This window comes from Bos indicus, chromosome 7, assembly GCF_029378745.1.
Source record: "Bos indicus isolate NIAB-ARS_2022 breed Sahiwal x Tharparkar chromosome 7, NIAB-ARS_B.indTharparkar_mat_pri_1.0, whole genome shotgun sequence".
NCBI lineage: Eukaryota > Metazoa > Chordata > Mammalia > Artiodactyla > Bovidae > Bos > Bos indicus.
The window spans coordinates 5,261,518-5,288,151 of record NC_091766.1 but is presented as its reverse complement, the minus strand read 5'-3'; the positions used below and the strand labels follow the sequence as shown (position 1 = coordinate 5,288,151).

General features: G+C 53.3%; 2 protein-coding genes and 1 non-coding gene across 3 annotated transcripts; all 3 read left to right on the top strand.

Moving 5' to 3' along the window:
* The first annotated feature begins 3,129 nt into the window (after positions 1-3,129).
* On the top strand, positions 3,130-6,538 carry RPL18A (ribosomal protein L18a). Its single transcript, XM_019963863.2, has 5 exons — positions 3,130-3,232; positions 4,575-4,754; positions 5,262-5,391; positions 6,061-6,170; positions 6,392-6,538. Exons 1-5 carry the CDS (start codon positions 3,215-3,217, stop codon positions 6,482-6,484), a joined length of 531 nt encoding a protein of 176 aa, XP_019819422.1. The 5' UTR covers positions 3,130-3,214; the 3' UTR covers positions 6,485-6,538.
* LOC139184284 (small nucleolar RNA SNORA68) lies at positions 5,808-5,941 on the top strand. The gene has a single exon (XR_011567873.1). It is a non-coding gene; the product is annotated as a small nucleolar RNA SNORA68 (small nucleolar RNA).
* Positions 6,539-11,966: 5,428 nt separating the features above from the next.
* Positions 11,967-24,632, top strand: SLC5A5 (solute carrier family 5 member 5). Its single transcript, XM_070792541.1, has 15 exons — positions 11,967-13,825; positions 14,690-14,755; positions 15,104-15,155; positions 15,336-15,403; positions 16,277-16,431; positions 16,825-16,965; positions 17,040-17,169; positions 17,940-18,028; positions 18,715-18,827; positions 18,902-18,972; positions 19,378-19,464; positions 19,546-19,739; positions 22,053-22,177; positions 22,928-23,043; positions 24,136-24,632. Exons 1-15 carry the CDS (start codon positions 13,469-13,471, stop codon positions 24,298-24,300), a joined length of 1,929 nt encoding a protein of 642 aa, XP_070648642.1. The 5' UTR covers positions 11,967-13,468; the 3' UTR covers positions 24,301-24,632.
* The last annotated feature ends 2,002 nt before the right edge of the window (positions 24,633-26,634 follow it).

The following is a 26,634-nucleotide window of genomic DNA, read 5'->3' as shown; positions in this document are numbered from 1 at the left end:
AGAGAAAAAGAATAAAAAGCATCAGTGAGGAGGTGGAGAATTGAAACTCTCACACATTGCTCATGGGAATGTAAAATGATACAGGCATTTTATAAACCACTCTGGCAGTTAAACAGAGAATTACCAAGGGACTCAGCAATTCCACCCCTGGCAACATCCAAGCGAAATGAAAACATACATTGACACAAAAATTTGCATGGAAATGTCATTATTTCCTTATCTACAATAGCCAAAAAGTAGAAACCACACAAGTGTTCATCAGCTGAAGAATGGATAAACAAAATGTATCTACACGATAGAATATTACTTGGCTGTAAAAAGAAACAAAGTATTGACCCATGATATAATGTCAATGAACCTTGAAAACATTATGCTAACTGAAAAAAGGCAAACGCAAAAGATTTCACTTTGTGTGAGTCCAATTCCCCAGGTGGTGCAGTGGAAAAGAATCCACTTGCCAACGCAGGACATACTGGAGTCGGAGATACACAGGTTCAATCCCTGGGTCAGGAAGATCCCCTGGAGGAGGAAATGGCAACCCACCACAATATTCTGGACTGGAAAATTTTAGGGACAGAGGAGCCTGGTGGACTACAGTCCATGGGGCCCTAAAGAGTTGGACATGACTTAGAGTGAACATGCATGCAATTATGTAAATGTCTAGAATAGGGAAATCCATAGTGGTATAAAGCAGATTCCTGTAGCCTAGGGCTGGGGAATGGGGAGGGAATGGCAAGTGACTCCTAAGAGTAAGGGGCTTCTTTCAGGGGGGAAGAAGGGAAAGTTCTCAATTTTATGGTGATGTTGCACAACTGTGTCTATATGCTGCTCCTGCTGCTAAGTCACTTCAGTCGTGTCTGACTCTGTGCGACCCCATAGACGGCAGCCCACCAGGCTCCTCTGTCCCTGGGATTCTCCAGGCAAGAACACGGGAGTGGGTTGCCATTTCCTTCTCCAATGCATGCATGCATGCTAAGTCGCTTCAGTCGTGTCCGACTCTGTGTGACCCTATGGACAGCAGCCCACCAGGCTCCTCCATCCACAGGATTCTCTAGGCAAGAATACTGGAGTGGGTTGCCATTTCCTTCTCTAATGTATATATATATGTATGTATGTAAATGTAGTTTAAAATAAACATTGAATTGTACAACTTACATGTGTGACTCGTATGGCATGTGAGCTATAACGTTTTGGTTTTTTTTTAACTGACATTCCCCTTTATAAAAAAACTGGCTGTGCTTGGTCTTTGTTGTGGCCCTCAGGGTTTCTTCCTGTTGCAGAGCACAGGGCTCCAGAGTAAGTGGGGATGTGGGTTTATGTGTCCCACCCCATGTGGGATCTCAGTTCTTTGACCAGGGACCAAACCCACTCCCTTGCATTGGAAGGCAGATTCTCAACCACTGGACCACCAGGGAAGTCCCTGTGAACCATATCTTAATTAAACTTATTAATTTTAATTAGCAAAATAAAAATTCTAATTGGGCTCAACTGTCACCTCCTCCAAGAGCTCTCTCTCCTAATATAAACCCTCCAGTTTATCCTCTTTCAGGATATCTTTATATCTTTACAGCCTGACTTCGTGAGTTCTTTCCTTTTCCATCCTGGGTCTCCCCTCCAGAGGAGCCACTTTTTTGCCTAAACAAATTGCTAAGCCCAGAGCTTCCAAAGGTGGGGCTGCCCCTTGATCATTTTTAGCAGCCCCATAAAGCCCCACCCCCCAAGCCCCAAGCCCTACTCCGCCTCAGGATCTGTACTGGAAACAAGCAGATGGGGTTTGAATATTTGCTACTATGAAACACAGATCAGATCCTCCCATAATAATAATTACTATTCCATTGCTTAATGAATGTTTAGTGTGTTTGCTAAGTGTGTCTGACTCTGCGATTCCATGGACTGTAGCCCATCAGGCTCCTCTGTCCATGGGATTTACCAGGCAAGAATACTAGAGTGGGTTGCCATTTCCTTTTCCAGGGTATCTTCCTGGCCCAGGGATGGAATCTGCATCTCTTGGCAGGCAGATTCTTTACCACTGAGCCACCAGGAAAACCTTTAATGAATGTTAGCACTTGTTAACTGCTCTGTACCTGGCCTTTCACACAAGTTGAGTGTGAATGAGTGTTACGTGCTCAGTCCCATCCAACTCTTTGCGACCTCATGGACCGTAGCCAGCCAGGCTCCACTGTTCACGGAATTTTCCAGGCAAGGATACTGCAGTGGGTTGCCATTTCCTGCTCCAAGGGATCTTTCCGACCCAGGGATCTAACCTGTGTCTCTTGGCGGGTGGATACTTGACCACTGCGCCACCTGGGAAGCCAGTATGGTAACATTACTAGGAAAAAAAAACACCAGTACTATTTCCATTTTGGGCTTCCCTAGTGGCTCAAACGGTAAAGAATCCGCCTGCAATGCGGGACTCCTGGGTTCGATCCCTGAACTGGGAAGACCCCCTGGAGGAGGGCATGGCAAACCCACTCCAGTATTCTTCCTGCTGCTGCAAAGTCGCTTCAGTCGTGTCCGACTGTGTGTGACCCCATAGACGGCAGCCCACCAGGCTCCCCCGTCCCTGGGATTCTCCAGGCAAGAACACTGGAGTGGGTTGCCATTTCCTTCTCCAATGCATGAAAGTGAAAAGTGAAAGGGAAGTCGCTCAGTTGTGTCCGACTCTTCGAGACCCCACGGGCTGCAGGCTACCCATGGGGTCCTACCATGGGTACCAGGCTCCTCCGTCCATGGGATTCTCCAGGCAAGTATTCTTCCATGGGGTCGCAAAGAGTCAACACGACTGAGCGACTAAGCACACATTCCCATTTTACAGAAGAGAACGCTCAGGTCCTGGAGCCTCATCACCGGGACGATGATGCACACAGATAGATGTAAAGGCAGGAACCTGGAACCGGCCTCCGAGACCGCCCAGTGTACCTACAACTCCCGGCATGCCGCGCGCACCGACGCTCCCTTACGCCTCGCTAGAACAGGAGGCCTAGTTGCGCTGCGTCTCGGGAATTGTAGTGTCGCCGCAAAGGGAGGCCGGGCTCTGAGAGGTTGGTGGATCTGGAGTTAACGAACAAGCAAATCTTATTGAGCTCGGGGCTGAGGAGCCAATGGGCTTGCGGCATCGAAAGGGAGGGACTTCCGGCCGCGAAATCAAGGTGAGCGGCTGCGCGAGGGCGGCCACTTCCTTTCCGAGGGTGGCGGCGGTCGTGGGTAGAGCGCCATGAAGGCCTCAGGGACGGTAAGGCTGGCGCGGTGGGGCAAGGAGTCAGAGAATGCGACGCGGACTGAATCGGGGGCTGCGGGAGGAGGCATGGGACACCCGGGGAGTGCGCGTTCCGGTTAGGGCCAGTGCGCCGAGGTCCCCAGTTGCGGCCAACATGGCGGCCACTGCGGAGCCGCGTGGGGAGGCCAGAGCGTGGCCCGGGCCGGCTCGGGAACCGCGGGGTCCGGGGAGTCCGAGTCTCCTTTCCACAGAAAGAGACAAATTGAGCGGCGTGGAAACACGCGCCACGGGACCTCATCGACCTTCCGAGCCTCAGTTTCTCCTTTTGCGAAGTGAATATGGTGCCAAGGGTGGGAGTTGGCGGGCAATAGTGTTGTGTTTTCTTGGTATGGCTGTAAGAGAAGTAGAAGAAAATTATTATAACTCGGGGCTGACATGGGGAGTGGGAGTCTTAACCGCTGTGGCAGGTGCTGGGCAAAATCAGCGTTAGGGCTCAGAGATGGAAGAGTAGACCCTGAGGAGAAGCATTTTGGGTGGGTCATTCTCGGCTTTCCACCTCCAGTTTGCACACTGGAAAGGGGTCCGACCGCATCGGTCCCTTCCTGAATGGGTGGTCTGGGAGGCCGATGAGTCAGATTGAGAGGTTAAAGTAAGAATGGAGTTTGTGATGTTTGGGGTTATTTTCTACTGACATTAATTAGTAAAATGGTGATGAGCCATTTTGTGGAGATGGCTCCTTTCTACTGTATCCCAGGATTTGAACGTAGCAGATATCATCCCTGTTGCATCTGTACAAACAGAGAGCTTCTGCTTGGGAGTCCAAACCTCTTGGACTGCAACTGGGAAACTGAGACAGCTGCAAGTCATGACCTAAGTCCGGGAAACCCATAGCTGGGCAGGGAGCTGGATTCTTGTCCTGATTCTGCCTGGAGTTGGCTGTGAGATTCCCAGCCGGTCAGTCTCTGGAGTCCCGAATTTTCATTTTGACAGGTTGTTGTGTACTAGATGAGGTGTTGGAGGAAGGAGGCAACCCCCCCCTCCCCCCGGTCTATGCCTAGCTAATGTGAAGGGAGAGAGGGGCTGAGAGCCTCACCCAGCTTTCCTGAGCCAGGGCAAAGGGCATTCAAGCACCTGGGTTAATCCTCCCCACTCTCACTCCTTTTTATGTGGAAGGCTTGGACACTGGAATGACCCACAGTCACCCAGATATCCCAGGAAGGCGCTGGGGTGGGACTTGACCCTCTCTATCCCCTGATCCGGTTGTCAACAGGCTTGGGGAAGGGAGCAGAGTGAGTCTCCGCAGTCGCCTCTAGACTTCGGGTGCTGGTCCCCACCTCAACCACTGTTTCTTTTTTAGCTTCGAGAGTATAAGGTGGTGGGGCGCTGCCTGCCGACCCCCAAATGCCACACGCCACCCCTCTATCGCATGAGAATTTTTGCGCCTAATCATGTTGTTGCCAAGTCCCGCTTCTGGTACTTTGTGTCTCAGTTGAAGAAGATGAAGAAATCCTCGGGGGAAATTGTCTACTGTGGACAGGTATGGGGTGTCTGAAGCTGGTGGGATTGGGGTGAATTTACACTTTGCCATGGGGCATCTGTCACCCTTCAGAGTTAGCAGACTTTACAGCCTCTGATCCTGTTCCTTTGTGGTCTTCATGCCCTACATTAGGATGGGATAGGTGGCTTGGTGCCCTTTACCTAATGAGAAAACCCTGGGCTTCATCTGTAAAGTGAGGCTGCATTGGGTAACTGATGGTTTTATGGCCCAGATGGTCCCAAGAGAATTGTTGGTTGGTTGGGGGGATTCCGAAGTTTTGTCGGTCCCCGTCGGGAGAGCATCCCAGCCTGGACTGCCCTGCATCCCTCTGGTTAGCGTGGAGATTTCCCCTCAGGTGCCTGAAGGTGCTGGGACTGGGAGACGGGCAAGAGAGGTCCAGGGACTGGACCATCCTTCGTAGCTTTGGAGGCAGAGGTTCAGGAATGGTGGGGGGCCCTGGTCGAGGCCCACTTGTTCTATCCTCAGCCCGTGTCCTCTCCTTGACAGGTGTTCGAGAAATCCCCCCTGCGAGTGAAGAACTTCGGCATCTGGCTGCGCTATGACTCCCGCAGCGGCACCCACAACATGTACCGGGAGTACCGGGATCTGACCACTGCGGGCGCCGTCACCCAGTGCTGTAAGCCGCCGGGCCTCTACTTTAGACTCAACAGGGCAGGCACCTGCAGCTCAGTCTGACACTTCCCTGTCAGACAGATGCACAGGAAATGCAAGAGGCTTCTTGGGCTAGGGGGCAGTCCTCAGGGATCGAGGCAGGGGAGGTATTTGCTTTGGGTTAGGAGTGGAGAGGATGCCCCAAGTGTGCCTTTTTCTGGAACCTGGCAATAAGTGGACTTGGGCCCGGGGTGGGTGGAGAGGAGGGGGTCTGGTTCACCAGCACCAACTGCATCTGAACCTCCTCTTGAGGTTTAAGGTCAGCCCTTATATAGATGCAGCTACCTCCCAGAAACCTAGTCCAGCCCCTGTCCGGGGATGGGACCTGGCATTAGCAACCCTGGGTGCTCCCAGCGTGTGTCACCTGCCGGGACCAGAATCCAAGCACCTAAACCCAAGAACTGCTGTTTCTTGTAGCAGTGGTTTAAACAGAGGTGCTAACAGCAAATGTTACCTCGTCGCCTTTGTGGGGCTGCAGCCGTGCCCCTCAAAGTGAATTTGGAGGTTCTACACACTTGGTAGCCGGAGCCTGCTGGGGCCAGATGCTTTGGCTATTTGGTCCCCGAGTGCCCTCCTTCCCCACCCATGATGGAAAAGTGTACACATTCACCCTGCCCCCTCCTGGTCTCTGCAGACCGAGACATGGGCGCCCGTCACCGAGCCCGGGCCCACTCAATCCAGATCATGAAGGTGGAGGAGATCGCAGCCAGCAAGTGCCGCCGACCCGCGGTCAAGCAGTTCCACGTGAGTGCCCTCCGGGTCCTGCTGGGCGGGCTGGGCTGAGGGGGCTCTCTTGGAACACCAGACTGGTCTGGCAGCTCCCCCAGCCTTCGGAGATGCAGTGAGGCAGCGGGTTTGACGCAGGAGCCCAGTGGGGGGTGGCCACACCTCAGTGGTCCCTGGGAGACAAGGTTAAGAGCCTTCCACCACCGCCACCCTCCCTTACCTGCCTCTTCTTGTCCCAGGACTCCAAGATCAAGTTCCCACTGCCCCACCGGGTCCTCCGTCGCCAGCACAAGCCACGCTTCACCACCAAGAGGCCCAACACCTTCTTTTAGGTTCAGGCCCTCTGTCCCCAGGGCTGCACAAATAAAACTTAGTGGGAAAACTGAGTGCCCATATACACTTCTTGTTTTCTTTACACACCCTGCAGAACTCAAAAGGGTGCAGCCAAGCTGTGAGTGCGCTGGGGGGGGGTCCTCTTCTCCTTGAGTAGGGCCCCAGCACTGGATTCTCCCTAAGGGGAGGTGGTCTAGGAAGGGCAAGCTCCTCCCCACTCAGCTCTCTCTTCATTCAGTGCCGTCAGGCAGCTCTGCTGTGAGCTTCGGGGTGTGCTGCAGGCCCCAGCTTTGGCCCCAGATCTGGTTTGCCTGCCATGTTATACGTATTTCTCAGCTCTGTGCCACCCCCCCCGCCCCCATCATTTCTTGGTGGTAAAAGGACAGCTGCACCCTAGGGGAAAAGCCTGTGGGTTTGATTCTATTCTAGGTGTGATCTTCCCTACCTAGCCTCCAGTCCTGTTGTAGATCCTCAGAGCAGGCACAAGGGGGCGCCCAAGAGCGTTGTGCGCCTGCTATGCTAGCTTGTTTCCCCTCCGCCAGCTGGGGGCCCCTTGAATGAAGCTGTCCTAATCCCACCTAGGAGGCCACGGTCTCTCAGGCATCTGTCTACTTGAGGCCTGGGGAATTCCAGGCATGAAGCTAATCCCACCCTGAGCTCCTCAACCAGGAGGCTGAGGCACAGCTAAGAATTCAGTTCTTGGTGGTGTCACCTTGGACAATCCAGGCACTTTGTACCTTGGTGTCATCCTCAGAAGATCAGGGCACTGACTAGACTTGCTCAGCTGCCTTGGGGAGTCACTGTTCTGCAGGCAGTGGATACACAGGTCAGTCAGGGCCTGCCTTGTCTTCCAGAGAACCGTGGATGGGGAAGAAGCTGCGGCACAAAGAGGTAGTGTGGAGTGGGGGCTGGGAGGAGCATGGTCCTGGACAAGGGCACAGCCTCCCCTCCCCAACCTGGCCAAGGAGGGGTTTAGTTGGCGTGATGATCTTGGGTGGTTTCCAGAAAATTGGCTCACTTCAAATCCCACCTGTTCTTGGAGAGGTTCCCGGGGCAGGTCTCAGGCATGGCTAACCATTCTCACGGGAAAGACAGGCCCTGGGTCCTTGGTGACTGCTTTGCCTGTTCTAGCCCCTGCCTGGGGCTTGCCAGTGGTGAAGAGCCTGCCTGCACATGCGGGAACGTAAGAGACACGTGTTCAGTCCCTGGGTCGGGAAGATCCCCTGGAGGAGGGCGTGGCAGCCCACTCCAGTATTCTTGCCTGGAGGATCCATGGACAGAGGAGCTTGGCGGGCTACAGTCCATGGTCACTAAGAGTCAGAACTGAAGTGACTGAGCTCACACAGGCCAGCACCGGCGGCTCTTCCCTACCTCCCTACATTGCTGAGCCCTCTGCCTAGACCACAGATCACTGCCTCACTGGAGATTGTAGACCATACAGTGATGGAGTCACAGGACTGTCCCACACCAGACTGAGGGCACAGACCACATGTGTCACTGTGACCCCAGGAGGAGTTAAAAATAATCTGAGGGTCATGGTGGCCAATGAACACTCTTCTACCCCCATCTGCACCACGTGGGTAAGCCCAGATCTGGCAGTGCTGGGCCAGATTTTGTGTATTAATGCCAAAATGCCTACCACTAACATACTAATTAACTCTCAATAAGAGGACTATTTTCCTTCAACCTTGCCAACACCACGGGTGAACTAGCTGATGGCTGAAAGGAAACCTTAGGATTTGCTTTCCCTTATGTGGAAAGCATTCTGTCCTGAGACAAATCGCTCATAGAAAAAAATCTCAGGAACTTGACTCGTTCCTCTCAGGGGCTGCTGAGTTGGTAAGATACAGGCATTCCTTAGTGGTGCAGTGGTTGGGACTCCATGACTAACTGCTGGGGCCTGGGTTCGATCCCCGGTCGGGAACTAAAGATCCTGCAGGCCTTGTGATGTGGCCAAAAAAAAAAAGCTCAGGTATGTGGAGCAAAAGGCTGAAGAAATTTCCCCACATATGCTATAAATGCTTTTTCCTCAGGGCAGTTCCTCCTGATTTTTAAGATACATTTGTCCGGCCAAATTTTTCTGGAATATTTGCTTAGATAATTTCATTAACCCTGTGATTTCTGGCAGAAATTCCTGGTTACCCTAAAGATTTCTTCTCTCTGATTAATAGGTGTCTCCATATCTAGATGCCACCCAAGAAAAGTTTGGCAGCTTCCTTTCCATTAAAGGATGGGCGTGTGGTACTAGCAGTAGTGATGCATGCATTTCCAGGAAATAATCTGGCTGGGATATAGGAACATGGCTGGTTCTCCAGCAGTAGTTTGGCCAAGAAACTCCTGATCTCTGTTCCTGGGGCAGGTCACAGCCCACTCTGAGCCTTAGTTTTTTCCTGTATAAACTGGAAACGGTGATCTCTTAGGTTTCAGGCTTCAGATGAGCTAGAGGTTGAGAGGCCAGAAATGTCAGGTGGGAGAATATACCACCAGGAAAGTGGAAGGCCAGGGAGGGCCCCACAAAGGCCCCTCATGCACACCCACCCCCGCCTTGAAGCTCTGCCAAAATTTCATCCACATTACAGCCTGGGAACCAGCTGGGGAATGGGGTCAATCTCATAGGAGGCCCTCAGCTTGCTAACACACCTACTCATACCCCCATCCTGCAGTCTACTTGTCGCATAACCTTGTCCATTGACACCACCTACCACGTGACCACCCCTGGCAACTACCCCACAAAGCGTGCATAGCGCAGTCGTCCAGAAGCTGGCTAGAGGTGAGGACCACTGAGGCGAACCCTCAAGTCTCCAGTGGTAGTTGTGCCAGGACCAACCAGCACAAAGGCCCGGAGCCAGGGAGAAATGGGCCCTTCTGTGTGGGCCTGTGGAGCAAGACGGGCCACCTGGATTGCTGGCTCCCCTCAGCGGTCAGCTCGGGCCCAGGGACAAGACTTTCCCAGGCTCACGCAGCCAACCCAAAGGTGGGCAGGAATCTGCACCTCACAGGCCCTTAGGTGCTGAGGCACTTCCAGGTCCCGCCCCCGGGCTTCTCCAGGTGCTGGGTGTCCCATACTGGACAGGGCTGGGAGCCCTGGAGGAGAGCCGCACCTCCCTGACCCACCCCGCACCTCATTTCTGTGTCAGGCAAGGCAACCGGGGGCCCCGGGTGACCCGTGATAGATCCTGAAACCCAGAGAGACTCTGGGAACCACAGGATCAGAATCCTCAGGACTTGGAATCAGGGAATCTTCCAGGAAATGACAGCCACTGGTAAAAATGGTTTGCTTTTACTGAAAGCAGGATGGGATGTTCAAGGACATACCCAGCAGGTCATGCTAGAACAGCTCACAACCTCTCTGACCCCTGCCCTGTCTCCAAGGAGACATGAGAACACTGGGGATGCCCAGTCAGCAGCCAGGAGTGGTGGCAACAGAAATCCTCTCAGCACCCCGACATCCCTGCCCCGTTTGCTTAGACCACTGCTGCTGGGCTCTCGGGGACTGCCCTGTTCCTCTCCCCCATCCAGGGGGAGTCCTCGGGTCCTGCCTGCCCTCCTCCCATCCCATAATTGGAATCACAGTCAGGGAAGGCATAACTGCTTCCCCTTTCTCCCTGCCCTCCTCCACACTTCCCCCCGCCCCCCACCAACCACCCAGCAGGGCTTCCAATTCTGAGCCTACCATCCAGGAAATCCACAACATGTTCTGAATCTACCCATTTTTCCCCACCCTCAACCCCTGCCGTGGACCTGGTGGGTTTTTCAGAACCTGTGGTGATTTAGTCGCTAAGTCGTGCCCAAATCTTATGACCCCATGGCCTGCCAGGCTCTTCTGTCCATGGGATTTCCCAAGCAAGCAAGCATGCTGGGGTGGGTTGCCAGTTCCTTCTCCAGGGGTCTTCCTGACCCAGGGATCGAACCTGAGTCTCCTTTGCAGGTGGACTCTTCATCAACTGACCCATCAGGGAAACTAGGTCCCTCATTTGCTCCAGACTCTCCAATTTCTCCCACCCAGTTCCCTCAGAATAAAATCCAGACCCCTTCCAAGGCTCAAGGTCTACAGTGATCCTCCCTGTCCTGCTCTTTCCAACCTCAGAGCCCTATCCCCAGCTCTCTCCAAACCTGGCTCATTCTCTGCCTGCAGGGTCCTTCTCTGAGGCCTCACATTAAGTGTCCCCCACCTCCCTCCCCCAGGCTGTCTCCATCTCTGACCTTGCTTCACTCTTGTCATCTGTTAGCTTCTGAAATGGGTATTCGTCTGCTGGCTTGATCAGAGCCCTGCGGCCACGAGCAGGGCATGTCCACCTGGATCCTGTTGTGTGCCCAGTGGCTGGTGCAGGGCCCTACACACAGTAGGTGCTTAATGAAAGGGACTCAGCCCAAGTGTTGTCTGCAGCCTGGACCCTCCTTCTACCAGGGTAGGAGAAGAGAGGAGCTGGCAAGGGACAATTCCCCACCCCAAACCCCTTGGGGAGACAGGACAGCTTTTGCCCGAACTTGCATCAATCTGCATATATTTGCATTTTATTGCTTGCCTTTGTGGGGAATCTTCCAGCATTTCCCTTTCCCAACAGGTTTTTGAGGAGGATGCAGCAGAGAAGGGAAGGGAGGAGGAACGTGGTATCCTCCGCAGCCTTCTGGCAAAGGCAAAGGGTGTTCAGTTCAGTTCAGTTGCTTAGTCCTGTCCGACTCTTTGTGACCCCATGAACCGCAGCATGCCAGGCCTCCCTGTCCATCATCAACTGCTGGAGTTTACTCAAACCCATGTCCATTAAGTTGGTGATGCCATCCAACCATCTCACCCTCTGTCGTCCCCTTCTTCTCCCGCCTTCAATCTTTCCCAGCATCAGGGTCTTTTCCAGTGAGTCAGCTCTTTGCATCAGGTGGCCAAAGTATTGGAGTTTTAGCTTCAACATCAGTCCTTCCAATGAATATTCAGGACTGATTTCCTTTAGGATGGACTGGTTGGATCTCCTTGCAGTCCAACGGACTCTCAAGAGTCTTCTCCAACACCAGAGTTCAAAAGCATCAATTCGGCGCTCAGCTTTCTTTATAGTCCAACTCTCACATCCATACATGACCACAGGAAAACCCATAGCCTTGACTAGACGGACCTTTGTTGGCAAAGTAATGTCTCTGCTTTTTAATATGCTAAGTTGGTCATAACTTTCCTTCCAAGGAGTAAGCGTCTTTTAATTTCATGGCTGCAGTCACCATCTGCAGTGATTTTGAAGCCCCCCAAAATAAAGTCTATCACTGTTTCCACTGTGTCCCCATCTATTTGCTATGAAGTGATGGGACCAGATACCATGATCTTAGTTTTCTGAATGTTGAGCTTTAAGCCAACTTTTTCACTCTCTTTCACTTTCATCAAGAGGCTCTTTAGTTTTCTTCGCTTTCTGCCATAAAGTGAAAGGTGCATCCCAGCAGACAGTAGATGCCCGTGAGGAGCCGCGGCATCGCATCTCCAAGGAGGAGTAGGTCGGCTCTGCAGCCCTGCATGGCGACAGAATAAGACAGTCCTGGGTCAAACGAGAGGCTGCCTGGCCGTCACTGGACCCAGCTTGGGTAATGTGTGTAGGCCAGAGGAGGCCACCAGGGGGCGGCAGAGGCCGAGGAGGGTCCCAGTGCCCTAGGAGGACAGATTCTCAGATCCCTCCCGCTTATGGAGGAGGGAATCCAGCTTTTGGAGGTCCACCTAGGACTCGAACCCAGGGGCCAGAACCTCCAGATGACAAAGTGTGGGTTTCTTGAGGGCATGACCCAAGACAAGGGACTGCCTCTTCCTCTGTACCTCTGGTCTCATTTGTGGGACATGCCAGACCCTACTTCCCCAGGTAGTCATGTCCTTCCATTTTTTGGGAACATGGTCATAGACAGCCCCTCTGCCATGACCACCATTTTACACTTAATGTCTGGCACAGAGTAGACTCTCAATGCATGTTTGGTGAAGGAACCAATGAATACATGAAGAAATGAATGAATGAGGTACTTGTTCTGTGCCAGGCTTGTGTTATACAGGTTCAGTTTGTTCCTCTGAGGCAAGGGCTATTTTATGCCCATTTACAGATGGGGAAACTGAGGCCCAGAGAGACGCAAAGTCTCTCTCAAATATGGATGGCATTCAGGACTTGAAGGAACCTGTTGCCTTCCACTCAACTTAGCCTGAGGGCCGGGTTTGGTGATGCCCTCCTGCTAGGCTCTAGAGAAATGGAGAGGGTCAAAGTGCCAATTGAGGGAGGGGTTCAAGCAGAGCAAATTTTCCCTATGGGACCGTGCAACCTTGAAAGTAACCCCAGTTCTGTGGGCGAGTGAGCTCCCCTTAGCTCAGGGTACAAAAGCACAACAGGGATCTGAACGCTGGGCCCCTGCTCCCAGCTGTGTGGCCTCAGTTTCCCCACGTGTCCTAGGGAGACATTAACAGTTTATGGTCAGCGGAAAGTGCCCCACAAAGCAGGGGGGAAGGGGGCATTTGGGAGCCTCCCCCCAGCCCCGAGCAGCCACCACCTAAGTGTCCTGTCCACAGGGCGGAACGGGTGCGGGTCCTGCCCGCCCCAGGTCTGGGGGCGGAGTCTCGCCGACCCGGAGCCCAATAAATCCGCCGCCCGCCGCCGGCGGGAGCTGCCCCTTTAAGCCCCACCAAGACCTCCTGCTGTCAGCCCTGAGCACAGCTCCCAAGGACGGGGACAGACGTCCGGGCGGGGGGACGTACCGCTTGCACCGGGCGCCTGGACGGAGCGAGAGACCAGGTGGACGGACAGACAGACGCGAAGACGAAGAGGGGTGACAGGGAGGCAGAGGAGCTGCAGCGAGGAGCCAGTTTTCTCGCCCAGGGAGCCCCGGGCCGCGGGGGCCCAAAGGGGACAGGCGCGCAGTGTCGCTGCCGCCGCTGAGCATCCTGCTACCTGCGCGCTGTCTTGCCTCCTCGGCCGCTGCAAACTTCCCTCAGCCGAGACACGCGGGGTGGCTGGAAGGGGCCGAGGACGCACCTCATGGCCACCGTCGAGGCAAAGGAGCGGGCCACGTTCGGAGCCTGGGACTACGGGGTCTTCGCCCTTATGCTACTGGTGTCTACCGGCATCGGGCTGTGGGTCGGGGTAGCGCGAGGCGGGCAGCGCAGCGCCGAGGACTTCTTCACTGGGGGTCGGCGCCTGTCCGCCCTGCCGGTGGGCCTCTCGCTGGCCGCCAGCTTCATGTCGGCGGTCCAGGTGCTGGGGGTGCCAGCCGAGGCCTATCGCTATGGCCTCAAGTTCCTCTGGATGTGCCTGGGACAGCTGCTCAACTCTCTGCTCACTGCCCTGCTCTTCCTGCCGGTCTTCTACCGCCTGGGCCTCACCAGCACCTACGAGGTACTGGGCAGGGACCCGAAGGGCCTGAGGACCTGCCTGACTGTGAACGCGGGGACGCGGCAGGGGAGGCCCTAAGGCTCTGAACCGTGGTGCAGGGGGCCGCAGGCGGGCTCCCGGGTGCTGTAACTGGGGAGCCTCCGAGATGGACAGGTGGGGAGGGTTCTGGGAAGAAGCCGCAGGCAGTGAGGCCGGGGCAGGAAGGAGGAAGAGGAGCCGGCGTCCCGGTTCTCTTTGGTGGAAACTTGCTCAGGGCGGAGCCAGGCTCGGCCAGGGGCGCGCTCACACGTGAACAGGCACACCCCTACCCCCCCGCCCCGCAAGCCTGGGCTTGCGTCCACCCGAGTGACTGCCTGGAGGCAGGCTCCGGATTCGCAATCCCGCTTCCCCGCAGCTTGCTTCCTACCTTCCTCGAGGGGTTGCCTCTCCGCTCGGGTTGCCCAAGACCTCGCTCCGGGGCAGTGAGCACGAAGATTACAATCTTGACCGGTCGTACAGTAGACAGCCAGTCACAGGCACTGTCTGTATCTTGCGAAAGTTGACTCAGAGCGGCGGCAGCCCCAGGGGAACGATCAGACATGCGTGGGAGCGTGTGGGACCAACGTGTGCACTCTTGATGGTGCAGTCCTACGCGCACACGCCCTATGCACAGGCGCGGGGATGGCGAGTGTGCACAAGTGTGTGCAGATAGATTGGAAAGGATGCTTGGCGGGAGCCCTCCGCCCCCCTCTCCCCCGTGGGCAAGAGTGTGGAGTTGGCCTCCTGTGGGCGGGCAGAAGCCAAGAGGGCGGGTGAAGGACCCAGAAGCCTCGGGTCCCTGAATGGGGACTCTCCAGGTGACCACGAGCCCTCGGCTTCTCCTTGTAGTACCTGGAGATGCGCTTCAGCCGGGCTGTGCGGCTCTGCGGGACTCTGCAGTACCTGGTGGCTACAGTGAGTGGCCTCGGCCCCGCACTCGCCCCCAGGGTCCAGCTCGGGTCAAATATCGGGTGGTTACGCCCACAACCCTGCTCCCACCCCTCACGACCCCACTCCCACTCTACAAAGCCTTGTCCAGGCCCCACCCACAATCCTCCTGGCCCCGCCCTAGGAGGCTCTATTTGCAAGTCTGGCCCACCGGCCTCTCACAGACCTCCTACCTGACCCCATCCCGATCCCGCGTGGCCCGGCCCATCTGCCCTCAGTCAAGTACCCCAACCGGCCTCCTCCCCCTAGCTCCTTCCTAATACCCTCTTCGCACAGGTGCCCCCCAACCTCCCGGCCCTTGCCCTCTATCTGCAGATGCTGTATACCGGCATAGTGATCTACGCCCCCGCGCTCATCCTGAACCAAGGTTTGAATGGGCGGGGGTGGGGAGGGGTGGTGGCGGGAAGGAACAAAGGCTTAGAGACTTGCCGGGGTGAGGGACAGCTCTAGGAGAGAAGAATCCTACTTGACTCCCCAAAAGGCCCCAGGACAGTGAAAGCCAAGCTTTCCGCCTGCAAATTGACCTAACAGGAGGGTTTCCTTGCAGTGACAGGGCTGGACATCTGGGCATCGCTCCTGTCTACCGGAATCATCTGCACCTTCTACACTACTGTGGTGAATGTCCCTCTACCCCACCCCACGTGGGCTGCATGCCCACTGAGTGGGAGAGCCCCTGGGCAGGCCCATTCACTTCCCTCCCTTCCCTTTCTCCAGAGGAAGACTGTGTCCCAACTGGGCCTACTTCCTCATCTTTATTATGAAAGGTGATTTGAAAGGCTTATTGCTGAAAGTCCAAGGATAAGGCATGGCTGGATCCAGGGACTACAACAGAGCCCTCTGTGTTCTCTCCCATCTGTTAAGAACCTCATTAGCTCTGGGCTTTCATCCCTTTGGGCTTTATTCTAGCAGAAAGTGAGTTCCTGTTTCAGGATGGACTGACTGAAGTCCCAGGAGGGTTCTGTCTGGCTGGCACTGGTATTCAGTGAAGGATGAGCCATTCGCAGAGGTTTGGGGAGCTAGGATGTTCTGTTGGCTATTCCTGGAGTTGGGAGCAAGATTAGCCTCACCTGAATGACCTGGAAGTGCGGAAGGAAACCGAGGAGCTGCCAAGGGAAGGCAGAGATGTGAAGGCTGGACGGGTAAAAACAACAGCTAATAATAACAGCAGTAGTAATAATGATAATAATAGTGGCAGCCATCACTCACTGAACACTTGTATGTGACAGATGCTCATCCAAATATTTTTCTTGTATTAATTAATTTATTCCTTGCAATGATACCCCAAAGAAGGTACTATTATTAACCCATTTTACAGATGAGGAAACTGAGGCAGAGAAGACCATTGGTCCCAGCCACTACTGGAGGCCAGGCCAAATCCCCGCCAGGTCCCCCATCTGACTCCTCCTCCCTCCCACCTCTGCTCTGCCCTACAGGCCGCAGACAGATCCCCATCTGACCCCCTATCTCCCGCTCTGTCACACCTTGCAGGGCGGCATGAAGGCTGTGATCTGGACCGACGTATTTCAGGTCTTAGTGATGCTGAGTGGTTTCTGGGTTGTCCTGGCTCGTGGAACTGCGCTCGTGGGTGGACCTGGGCAAGTACTCGAGCTTGCCAAGAACCACTCCCGGATCAACCTGATGGAGTACGTGAAAATGTAGAGGAAGATATGGCAGAGTGATGGAGCTGGCATCTCTGCCCTGGGAGAAGCCAGCCAATGGCACCTCCCCCAGGAAGCCCTTCCTGCTCCCCTCCCCAAACAGAAAATCTAGACAACACCCTGGCTCCCCCTCTCTGGGAATTGAAGGCTCTCTGAGATCCCAGTTAAGCACAGAAAAAAAATGTTTTTTTTGATACATGCGGATGACTCAATAAACCCATGAAATTTTAGTCTGGCAAACTCCTGTTCACACTTCAAAACCTAGCCCCAAATGTCCCTTTAAGACCCATCAGGTCCAGAATAGGCATCTGGGGCAACTTGGGAGGGAGAAGTCAGCGTAGCATTCCCACATGCCTGACTTGCCCCGTCCTCATCCAGCTTTGACCTGGACCCGAGAAGCCGCTACACATTCTGGACTTTTGTTGTGGGTGGCACGTTGGTGTGGCTCTCCATGTACGGGGTGAACCAAGCACAGGTGCAGCGCTACGTGGCCTGTCGCACGGAGAAGCAAGCCAAGCTGTGAGTATTTGGCAGGGTGCCTCTGGGATGTGCCGGCCCCTGCCTGCAACCCTGAGACCACCTCGCCCCTCCAGGGCCGTGCTTATCAACCAGCTGGGCCTGTTCCTGATCGTGTCCAGCGCTGCGGCCTGTGGTGTCGTCATGTTCACGTTCTACCTTGACTGTGACCCTCTCCTGGCGGGGCGCATCTCTGCCCCAGACCAGGTGAGTCTGGTCCAGGCTCCTAGGCCACTCCTATCCACCCACCCCCACTGTGAGCCTCTGGGTGAGTCTCTGGGGGTGAAGCTGGAAAAGTATTCCTAGTGGAGAGATAGTCTGTGCAAATGTCCAGAGGCAGGGAAGAACTCAACACAGAGGAGGATCTGGGAGGTGAGGCAGTGTTATGGGGGAGGGGAGGGGCATTTCAGACTCCCTGAGGGATATCAAGGAAGCCATGGGACCACAGTTCAGCATGAAATGATGACACTGCCAGTAACGACCAGCTCTCACGTTCCAAGTACCTACACTGTGCCTCACGCCTCTTCACGAGCACTTAGTTTCCCATCAAAATCTTTCAACATGTGATGAGGCCAAGACTGCCATGGCCCTTGATTTACAGATGAGGAAACTGAGGCAGGAGATCAGAAGTAAAGCAATTTCCTGAGGTCCACAGGCAAGTCAGGGGTAGCACCAAGGCCAGGACCCAGACGTGCTCACTCTGGGGGGAGCTCTGACCATGGGGTTCAGAGTCCATGGGGTCGGATCCCAGACTGCCTGTGTAACCTCAAGCAAGGAGTGACCCCCTTTGGCCTGACTGGCTTCATCAGTAAAGTGGGAATGACTCAGGATCGCAGAGTCAGTCAACAAACATGCGCTGAGTGCCCACTGTGAGTCTGGTCTGCACTGGGTGTTGGGAATGTGCAGTGTGAGGACAGGTAGATGCCCTCACCCTTGGGGCATTGCTGTCCTGGAGGTTGACCCCTGACTCCCTTCAGTACATGCCCCTGCTGGTGCTGGACATCTTTGAGGACCTGCCTGGAGTCCCTGGGCTCTTTCTGGCCTGTGCCTACAGTGGCACCCTCAGGTGAGTGACCCTGCTCTCTCACTTGGCCACATCTGAGCCCCTGGGGCCTTGTTGTAATGTTCTGAGCATGTCCAGCGTTTACTGCTCAGTCCCCAGTAAGTGGGGTCTAGTGGAAGGCATACCCTGGGCACAAGGAGCCCAGATCCGGGATCTTTACCCCTGTTGCGCAGCAGGGTTACACTCAATTCCTTTCCCTTTCTTCTTTCTGTCCTCCCTCCCTCAAACAAATGTTTGTCGAGCACCTACAGGGCAGGTACTGCTGTTCTGAATACTGGGGCACAGCTGTGACCAAGCGGTCCCCGACTCCTGCCCTTGGGCCTCACACTCTGGCAGTTTCAGATCTCCCCTGACTTCTGGTCGCATCGCTGCTCCTGCTGTGACCACAGTCTATGTGGCTCTTCTCTGCACCCCATCACTGCTTTGTAATGAGACGTGTCATTCATGTCCTCAGTCATGGGTGTCCTTGCTCCCGTGAGGGTATCTCAGGTCTGCGGGGAGAGTGGGGAGGCGGACCTCTCCTCTGCTCTTGAAGGATTCTGTTGCCCAGGCCTCTGCCCTTGAGCTGGGCTGGGTCCTGGCAGGCCAGTTGGTGTGGGTAGCTGGGGGCCTCCTCAAACAGGTAAGCCCTGGGAGCAAGAGGTGGCCAGTCCCTGAGGACACCCCTCCTTTGTACTCCCCTGTTCCAGCACTGCATCCACCAGCATCAATGCCATGGCTGCCGTCACGGTGGAGGACCTCATCAAACCTCGGCTGCCGAGCCTGGCCCCTCGGAGACTGGTCATCATCTCCAAGGGGCTCTGTGAGTTGGGGGGACCTGGGTGGGGGGCCGGGGCAGCCTCTCCCCACTGACAGAGCCATCCCCATCCGCTACAGCGCTCATCTACGGCTCAGCTTGTCTCACCGTGGCGGCTCTGTCATCCCTGCTGGGGGGCGGTGTCCTCCAGGTAAGTACCCCACCCCCTCCAATCTTCCCAAGAGGTGAGACATCATCACTTTGAGACTCAGAGAAGGTTATACATGTCGATGGCAGAACTGAGTTCTGACACGCCACCAGCAGGATAGCCACCGCCTGGCCTGAAACAGGGATGCTGGGAGGTGGGAGTAGTGACCTGGCAGCAAGAAGGGCCTCCTCCTGGCATGGTCATGGAACCAGATTTGTCAGGAGAGAGAATCCGCATCTTTGGGAGAGAGAGAATAGGGGATCCCTTCCCCTTTAGAGAAACGGAGGCATAGAGGAGTCTCAAGACCGCCAGTGGAGTTCCCCAGGTCTTCCTTTCCCAGAGGGTAAACTGAGGCTAGGAAAGGTGGGACGACTCTGCCTTCAGTCGCCCTCGCACCCACTCTCCCAGGGCTCCTTCACCGTCATGGGCGTCATCAGCGGCCCTCTCCTCGGAGCCTTCATCCTGGGGATGTTCGTCCCCACCTGCAACACACCGGTGAGTATTAATAGGCGGGTGAGGGACGAGGAGTGCCAGGGGGTCAGCGTCGACCCCCGCTGACACTGGCTCCCTCACCAGGGCGTCCTGTCCGGGCTGGCAGTGGGCTTGGCGCTGTCGCTGTGGGTGGCCGTGGGCGCCACTCTGTACCCGCCTAGCGCGCAGTCCATGGGGGTCCTTCCGTCGTCAGCATCCGGCTGTGCTGTGCCCTCAGCCAACGCCTCTGGTCTCCTGGACCCTCTTCTCACTGCCAACGCCTCCAGCAGGGTCTCCAGGTAAACTCTGAGCGGGGAAGCGAGGCCAGAGAGAGTGTGGTTGCGGAGGGATCCTGAAGCGGAGTCCCTACTGGGAAGGAGAAGATGCGGGGCGGAGCTTGGGAATCGGGGAGTAGGGCGTTCCCCGCAGAAGGAAGAGAAAGTGTGAAGTCTCTGAGGCCAGGGTTCAGTGTATGCTTTCCAACTATGGTGAGGTTAGAGTGGATTTAATGGCAGAAGAAAGGATAGGAGATGAGGTTCAACCAGAGAAATTGGATTCTTTTTAAACTGTGATATCATTTACAGACCAAAGTAGCCATTTAACAGCGGTTTCTAGTATATTCACCAGGTTATCCAACCATCACCACTATCTCAAGAACATTTTCATTACCTCAAAAACAAAAAAGACAAAAGCCCCAAACCCTGTACAATTTAGCAGTCACTGCCATTTTCACCTCCCTCTAGCCCCTGACTTCCCTGGAGGCTCAGACGGTAAAGAATCGGCCCGCAATGCGGAAGACATGGGTTCAGTCCCTGGGACGGGAAGATCCCCTTGAGAAGCGAATGGCTACCTAGTCCAGTATTCTGGCCTGGAGAATTCTATGGACTGTGTAATCCATGGGGTCACAAATGGTGGGACAGGACTGAGTGACTTTCGCTTCTAGCCCCAGGCAACCACTAATCTACTTTCTGTCGCTATGGCCTTGCCTGCCGAGGACGTTGGTATAAATGCAATTGTGCACCATACGGCCGGTTGTGCCCAGCTTCCTTCACTCAGAAGGGTGTTTTTAAGGGTTGTCCACACTGGAGTGTGTCCCAGTGCTTCATCCTTTTATGACCTCATAGTATTTCACTGTAGGGATGGACCAGTTTGGTTTATCCTTCATCAGTCGATGGGCATTTAGGTAGTTTCTACTTTTTGGTGAGTGTGACTGGTGCTGCTATGAACGTTTGTGTACAGGTGCTGGTGTGGACATATGTTTTCTTTTTTCTTGGTATATACCTAGGAGTAGAATTGCTGCGTCATATGGTAATTCTATATTTAGCGTTTAAGAAACCACTAGATTATTTTGCATAGCCACTGCATCATTTTACATTCCTACCAAAAATATATAAAGATTCCAACTTCTCCACATCCTTGCCAATACTTATTATTATCCCCTTCCTTTTTCTGAATTCTAACCATCCTACTGGATATGAAATAATACTCGTTGTGGTTTTGATTTGCATTTCCCTAATGACTAATGATGTTGACAGTCTTTTCATGTGCTTCTTGGCCATACTTATATCTTCTTTGGACAAATGTCTTCTCAAATCCCTTGCTCATTTTTTAATTGGGTCATTTGTCTTTACATATTGAGTTCTAATTTATATGTTCTTTATATCTTTACTCTTGATATTAGATCTTTATCAGATGTATGATTTGCAAATGTCTTCTCCCATTCTCTGGGTTATCTTTTCATTCTGTTGACAGTATCCTTTGATACACAAAAGTTTTCCATTTGGATAAAGTCCAATTTATCCTTTTTTTTTTCTTTTTTACTGGAGTCGGTTTCCATTTCCTGCTCCAGGGGATCTTCCTGACCCAGGGATCAAACCTGCACCTCCTGCATTGGCAGGCGGGTTCTTCACCACTGAGCCACCTGGGAAGCCCCTCTGTGATTGTTCTGTTTGGCCATGTTGTGCTGCTTGCGAGATCTTAGTTCCCTGACTAGGGGTTAGACACAAGCCCTCAGTAGTTAAAGTGTGGAATCCTAACCACTAGATGGTCAGGGAATTACCTCCGTTTTCTTTGGTTGCTTGAGCTTTTGGTGTCATATCTAAGAAAGTATTGCCAAACCCATGGTCATAAAGATTCATACCTGTTTTCTTCTTAGAGCTTAATTTGGTTTGATTCTGAGGGTGATAAGCAGAAGCAGGAGGCAGCCTGAGGTACATTTTATTTGTATGTGCTCAGTCATGTCCAACTCTTTGCAACTGTAGTGGACTGTAGTGTGCCACGGAATTCTCCAGGCAGGAATACTGGAGTGGGTTGCCATTTTCTCCTCCAGGGGATCCTGACCTAGGGATGAAACCCACGTCTCTTGCACCTCCTGCACTGGTAGGCAGATTCTTTACTGAGCCACCTAGGAAGCCCTGAGTTACGTTTTAGTAATGTTCCTCTGCTTGTGTGTAGACATTGCCTGAAGGTGTTGGTGGGATAGCAAGAAGGAAGGAGAATTGGCATACGTCCAGACAAGCAATCATGAAGGTCTGGGCTGGGTTGTGAGAGTGTAGACAGGAGGAAGCAAATGAAATGGATTTTAGATTCATGCTCATCTCTCTCTCTCTTAGCTTGGAAATGGACCCTGATCAGCAAACCTTAGCTGACAACTTCTATGCCATTTCCTATCTCTATTACGGTGCCTTGGGCACAGTGTGCACTGTGCTATGTGGAGCCCTTGTCAGCTGCCTGACGGGTAAGGAGGGTATATGGCATCCTTAGAGGTCACCCTGTCCACCTTCTGCCTCTAGGACCCGCAGGGAGGGGGAGGAGGACCGTTCTGTCAGTCAGGCGGCCACTGTATACTGGCTGCATCTGCACCCTTTTGCTGCATCGCCTTCATGACACCCTCCACCTTGTGGGATTTGTCCTATTTTGCAAAGGCAGAAACTGAGGCATCCCCTTTCCACCTCTCTATTCTCTCTTCAGCTCCAAAGATAATGTCTTTGCTGGAGGATGTGGGATGGTGGGGGAGGGGTCACAAGACGCTGTCCTTGGTGCTGAAATATCTTTTCCCCGAAGTCTTGGCAACTCCGTGCCCTTCTGGAAACTCTGAATCCTGTCAAGAAGTGGAAAGAGATTAAAAGAAATCACTAGTGATAAGAATACCTATTCTTTCTTCCTGAGTCTCAGACTTTCCATTCACCAGGGCTCTACTGGGTCCTTCTCCAAGTTCGGCAATATTCTAGACACTGGGGACACAGCAGTAAATGGAGCCATGTGTTGGACGCTCCTGGCCACCCACTCTTGTCTATTACAACCTCTCACTGTGTAGATGAGAAAGTGAGGCCCAGAGAAGGGCAGAGACTTGCCAGTGTCCCCAGTGGGTCACTGTCAGATCTGGGTTTGGAAGCCATCAGAGATCCCCCTTTTCCTCCCCAGGGCTTGGTCTCCAGTTTTCTTGCCACCCTCCCTAAATAACTCCATTTTCTCTCTGCCCCCTCAGGCCCCACCAAGCGCAGTGCCCTGGGTCCTGGTCTACTCTGGTGGGACCTCATGCGGCAGACAGCATCAGTGGCCCCCAAGGAAGAGGTGGCCACCCTGGATGATGGTTTGATGAAGGTCAGTCTCAGGGCTGGGATCCCAGAGCAGGGGGAGGGGCAGTGAAGTGGCTTCAGGTGCTCTGTTTGTGACCTTAACTCAGGGAAGTGACATGGTGAGTCACCGTCTTCTTTCTCAACTTCTTACCGCCAGTGGAAAGACGCAGCTGGGAGCTAGTACGTCTTAAACGCTTTCTATTACTCACTTTAACAAGGACTGAGCAGACTTTCATACTCTTTATTTTCATTGTATCTGTTTTTACAAATACCTCTGGTCTATGACAAGTGAAACTGGCTTGCCTTTCAGTTATTGACATAAAGTCTGTCCTGAAAATAAAATTGCTTAATTCAAACGTGAGTCAACTTAGAAAAAATCTTACATAAGAAACAGGATAGGGGGTAGACCAACATTGACCAGAGCCGTGTGGTTGCTATGGGAATGCCCTGAGTTTAGGAAACACTGTCCCTGGGGGGTCTGACCCAGGTCTGCTCCTGCTTTGGATTCCCCATTTCATTCCCTTATTCATTAAGCACTAGCTGTGTACCCAGACATGCTCTGGCAGGAGCAGAAGGAAGCTAAAGCAGGAAAGGAATAGGGTCTAAGCAGGTGGTGAGTATTAGGAAGAAAATAAAACAGGATATGGTGATGGGGGTGGCCTCTTGGATGAGGTGACGTTATTAATGTCCAGAATGAGAAGGAGACAACTACTGGGAAATCTGAGTGAAGGAGGAGGGCACAGCAGGTGCAAAGGTCCTGAGGTCAGAGCAGACTCAATGGTCAGGGCAGGGATTTGGGATTTGAAGTGTTTTAAAGCTTCCTCCAGCTGCTGTGGGGAAATAATTTGTTTTCTTGAAGAATAGGTGGAGTCAGAGAAAGGAGAGGTAGAGGCATCCATGGACGCACGGACAGGCTTGACCATAGGTGACACAGCCGTGGGGGAGAGAAGTGGGTGGAGGTTTTGGAGGCAGAAGGGACAGGACTTGCCAAGGTGATATTGTGCCACTCTTCCCAGGCTCTGTCCTCCCAGAGCTTCTGTCCCCATCTGGAGAATATCTGAGCTGACATGGCAGAAATGGGGGCTCTGACAGTGACTTTCTTCTCTCCTTCCCCCAGGGTGCTGAGGAGTTGCCCGCTGGAACCAAGAGGCCTTCTGACTTTCTGCCCACCGATGAGGACCATCTGCTTTACCTGGGTCAGAAGGAGGTGAATGGAGCTGGTTCCAGGCCACCAGGCAGTGAACATGACAAAGGTCTTGACCTGAAGGAGACAGACCTCTGAACCAGTTGGGGACTGACCACCTGGGATGGGACCTCAGGGGGCCCATCCCAGACCATAGGCCAATGGCCCTGGGCTCTGATTGGTTAGGTCACATCATATGCAAATAAACTTGGGGCTGCACAACCCCGCCCTATGGGAAGAGGTGAAGCCCCACTTCCAGAATATCATCTGATCCTGCCTCCTGCTTCCAGCCAGCCCCAAGTCTTAGATGCTATACCCCTGCCCATTCTCCCAAAACAGCCAGAGTTTTCTCTACCTATAAGAGAAAGAGGTTGGAGTCCCCTCTGGACAACATAGGAAACCCCCAGGCCCAACATTGGGGTCTGAGAAAGACCCCAGGTCTTCCTGGGAGATATCTGAACCTTAACAATGATTTTGGAGGTCCTCAGGCCCAAATTCCTGTAACTCACTTCACAGATAGGGCAATTGAGGCCTGCAAAGGGCCACTGACTTGGCCAAGGTCACAGAACAAAACAGACTCATTGAGAGCTGGAGGTCAACTCTCCCTCCTTCATCTCCTCCTTGTTTTCCTCCCTTTGGCCTCTGATCTTGGGAGCAGAAAGACAGGAGAAAGGAGAAATAAGGTTGTCAGGCTTCCTTCTGTGCCTGGACACTTTTACCCATCTCATCCATTAAGGACCATGGACCAACTTTACAGAGGAAGAAACTGAGGCTCAGCAAGTCCAGTCAGGGAAGGGACAGGCCTGGGTGCTGCATGATACTGAGGCTCCATCAATGACATGTCACTGGTGTACAGAGTAAGATGGGCCAGGTGAGCTCACATACCAGAGACGCGTCTGACTGTCTGGCCCTTGGTTGGCGTCTTCATCCACACACATCAAATAAATGGACTCTTGATGTTCTGTCCTCTCTGAAAAATCATTCTGGCTGTTACCTTAAATCTCCACAGTCAGATCTGAGTGCAAATCTCTGTATCTCTTGCCCCGAGCCTGCGAAGAATAAACCTGAGTATTTAAAAGCATCAGAGCAAGGTGATCACTCCTGTACCAGGGTGCATTATACTGTCCTTCCAGACACATAGCTCCCTCTCCCCTCCTGACTCACTCCTGAAGCCTCCCCTCCTCACCCCATCCATGCATCAGCCCTTTTCACTCCATCCATGCATCAGCTGCTAGGGTTTCTGAGAGCTGTCTGTACACACCTCTATCCATGCATCTGACATGGTTCCCATGGCCTCCAGGGAACTATGCTCTGCTCACTTAGAAGTTGGGGCCCCTGTACCAGGTTCAATATGGTACCCTCAAAATTCATGTCTACCTGGAAACTCAGAATGTGAACTCCATTGAAAATAGGGTCTTGGCAGGTATCCTTACTCGAATTAAGATAAGGTCATACTGGATTGGGATGGCCCTGAATCCAATGCCTGTGTCCTTATTAGAAGAGGAGAAAAGACACAGACATACAGGGAGAAAATCATGAGGACACAGAGGCAGAGATTAATGCACCTATAAGCCAAAGGATGCCAAGGATTCCTGGAGCCACCGGAAGCTGGGAGAGGGGTACAGGAGGGATTCTCTCTTAGAGCCTTCAGAAGAAGCATGGCCCTGCCAACATCGTGATTTCACACTTCAGGCTTCCAGTACTGCTTAAAAAAAGAATAGTTTCTATTGTTTTAAGTTGTGGCAGCCTCAGGAAATGAATACATCCCTCCTGATCTCTCAGCGGCCTGAAACTCTCTGCAGGCTGTTTTATGGATACCTTTAGATTTGGACTAAAAGTGACCATCACAAATTTTGAATCCATGACTGAATAAAGTGGGACAGACTTTGGGCTCACTGATGGTCCTTCCTCAAAGCAGAGCCTAGATTTGGAGAGGGGCAGTGGTTGGGGCTAAGGCTGCCTAATGCAGGCAGAACAAGCTGATCTGGCTGCTGTTTTAGACATCCAGCCATGTTGTCCTGGGTAGTTCATCCCTTAGTATTGCTGAATAATACTCCACTATATGGATGGACCACATTTTGTTCATTCATTCACTCACATTCATATTACTTCCAGCTTTTGGCTATTGCAAATAAAGTTGCTGCTAAGAACATTAGTGTACAAGTTTTCTAACACACACTTGAATTTCTCTTGGGTCAATTCCTAAGAATGAAATGGCTGGGTCCAGTGGTTGCTGCTGCTGCTGCTAAGTCGCTTCAGTCATGTCTGACTCTGTGTGACCCCAGAGACGGCAGCCCACCAGGCTCCCCCGTCCCTGGGATTCTCCAGGCTGGAGTGGGTTGCCATTTCTTTCTCCAATGCATAAAAGTAAAAAGTGAAAGTGAAGTCGCTCAGTCGTGTCCGACTCTTAGCGACCCCATGGACTGCAACCCA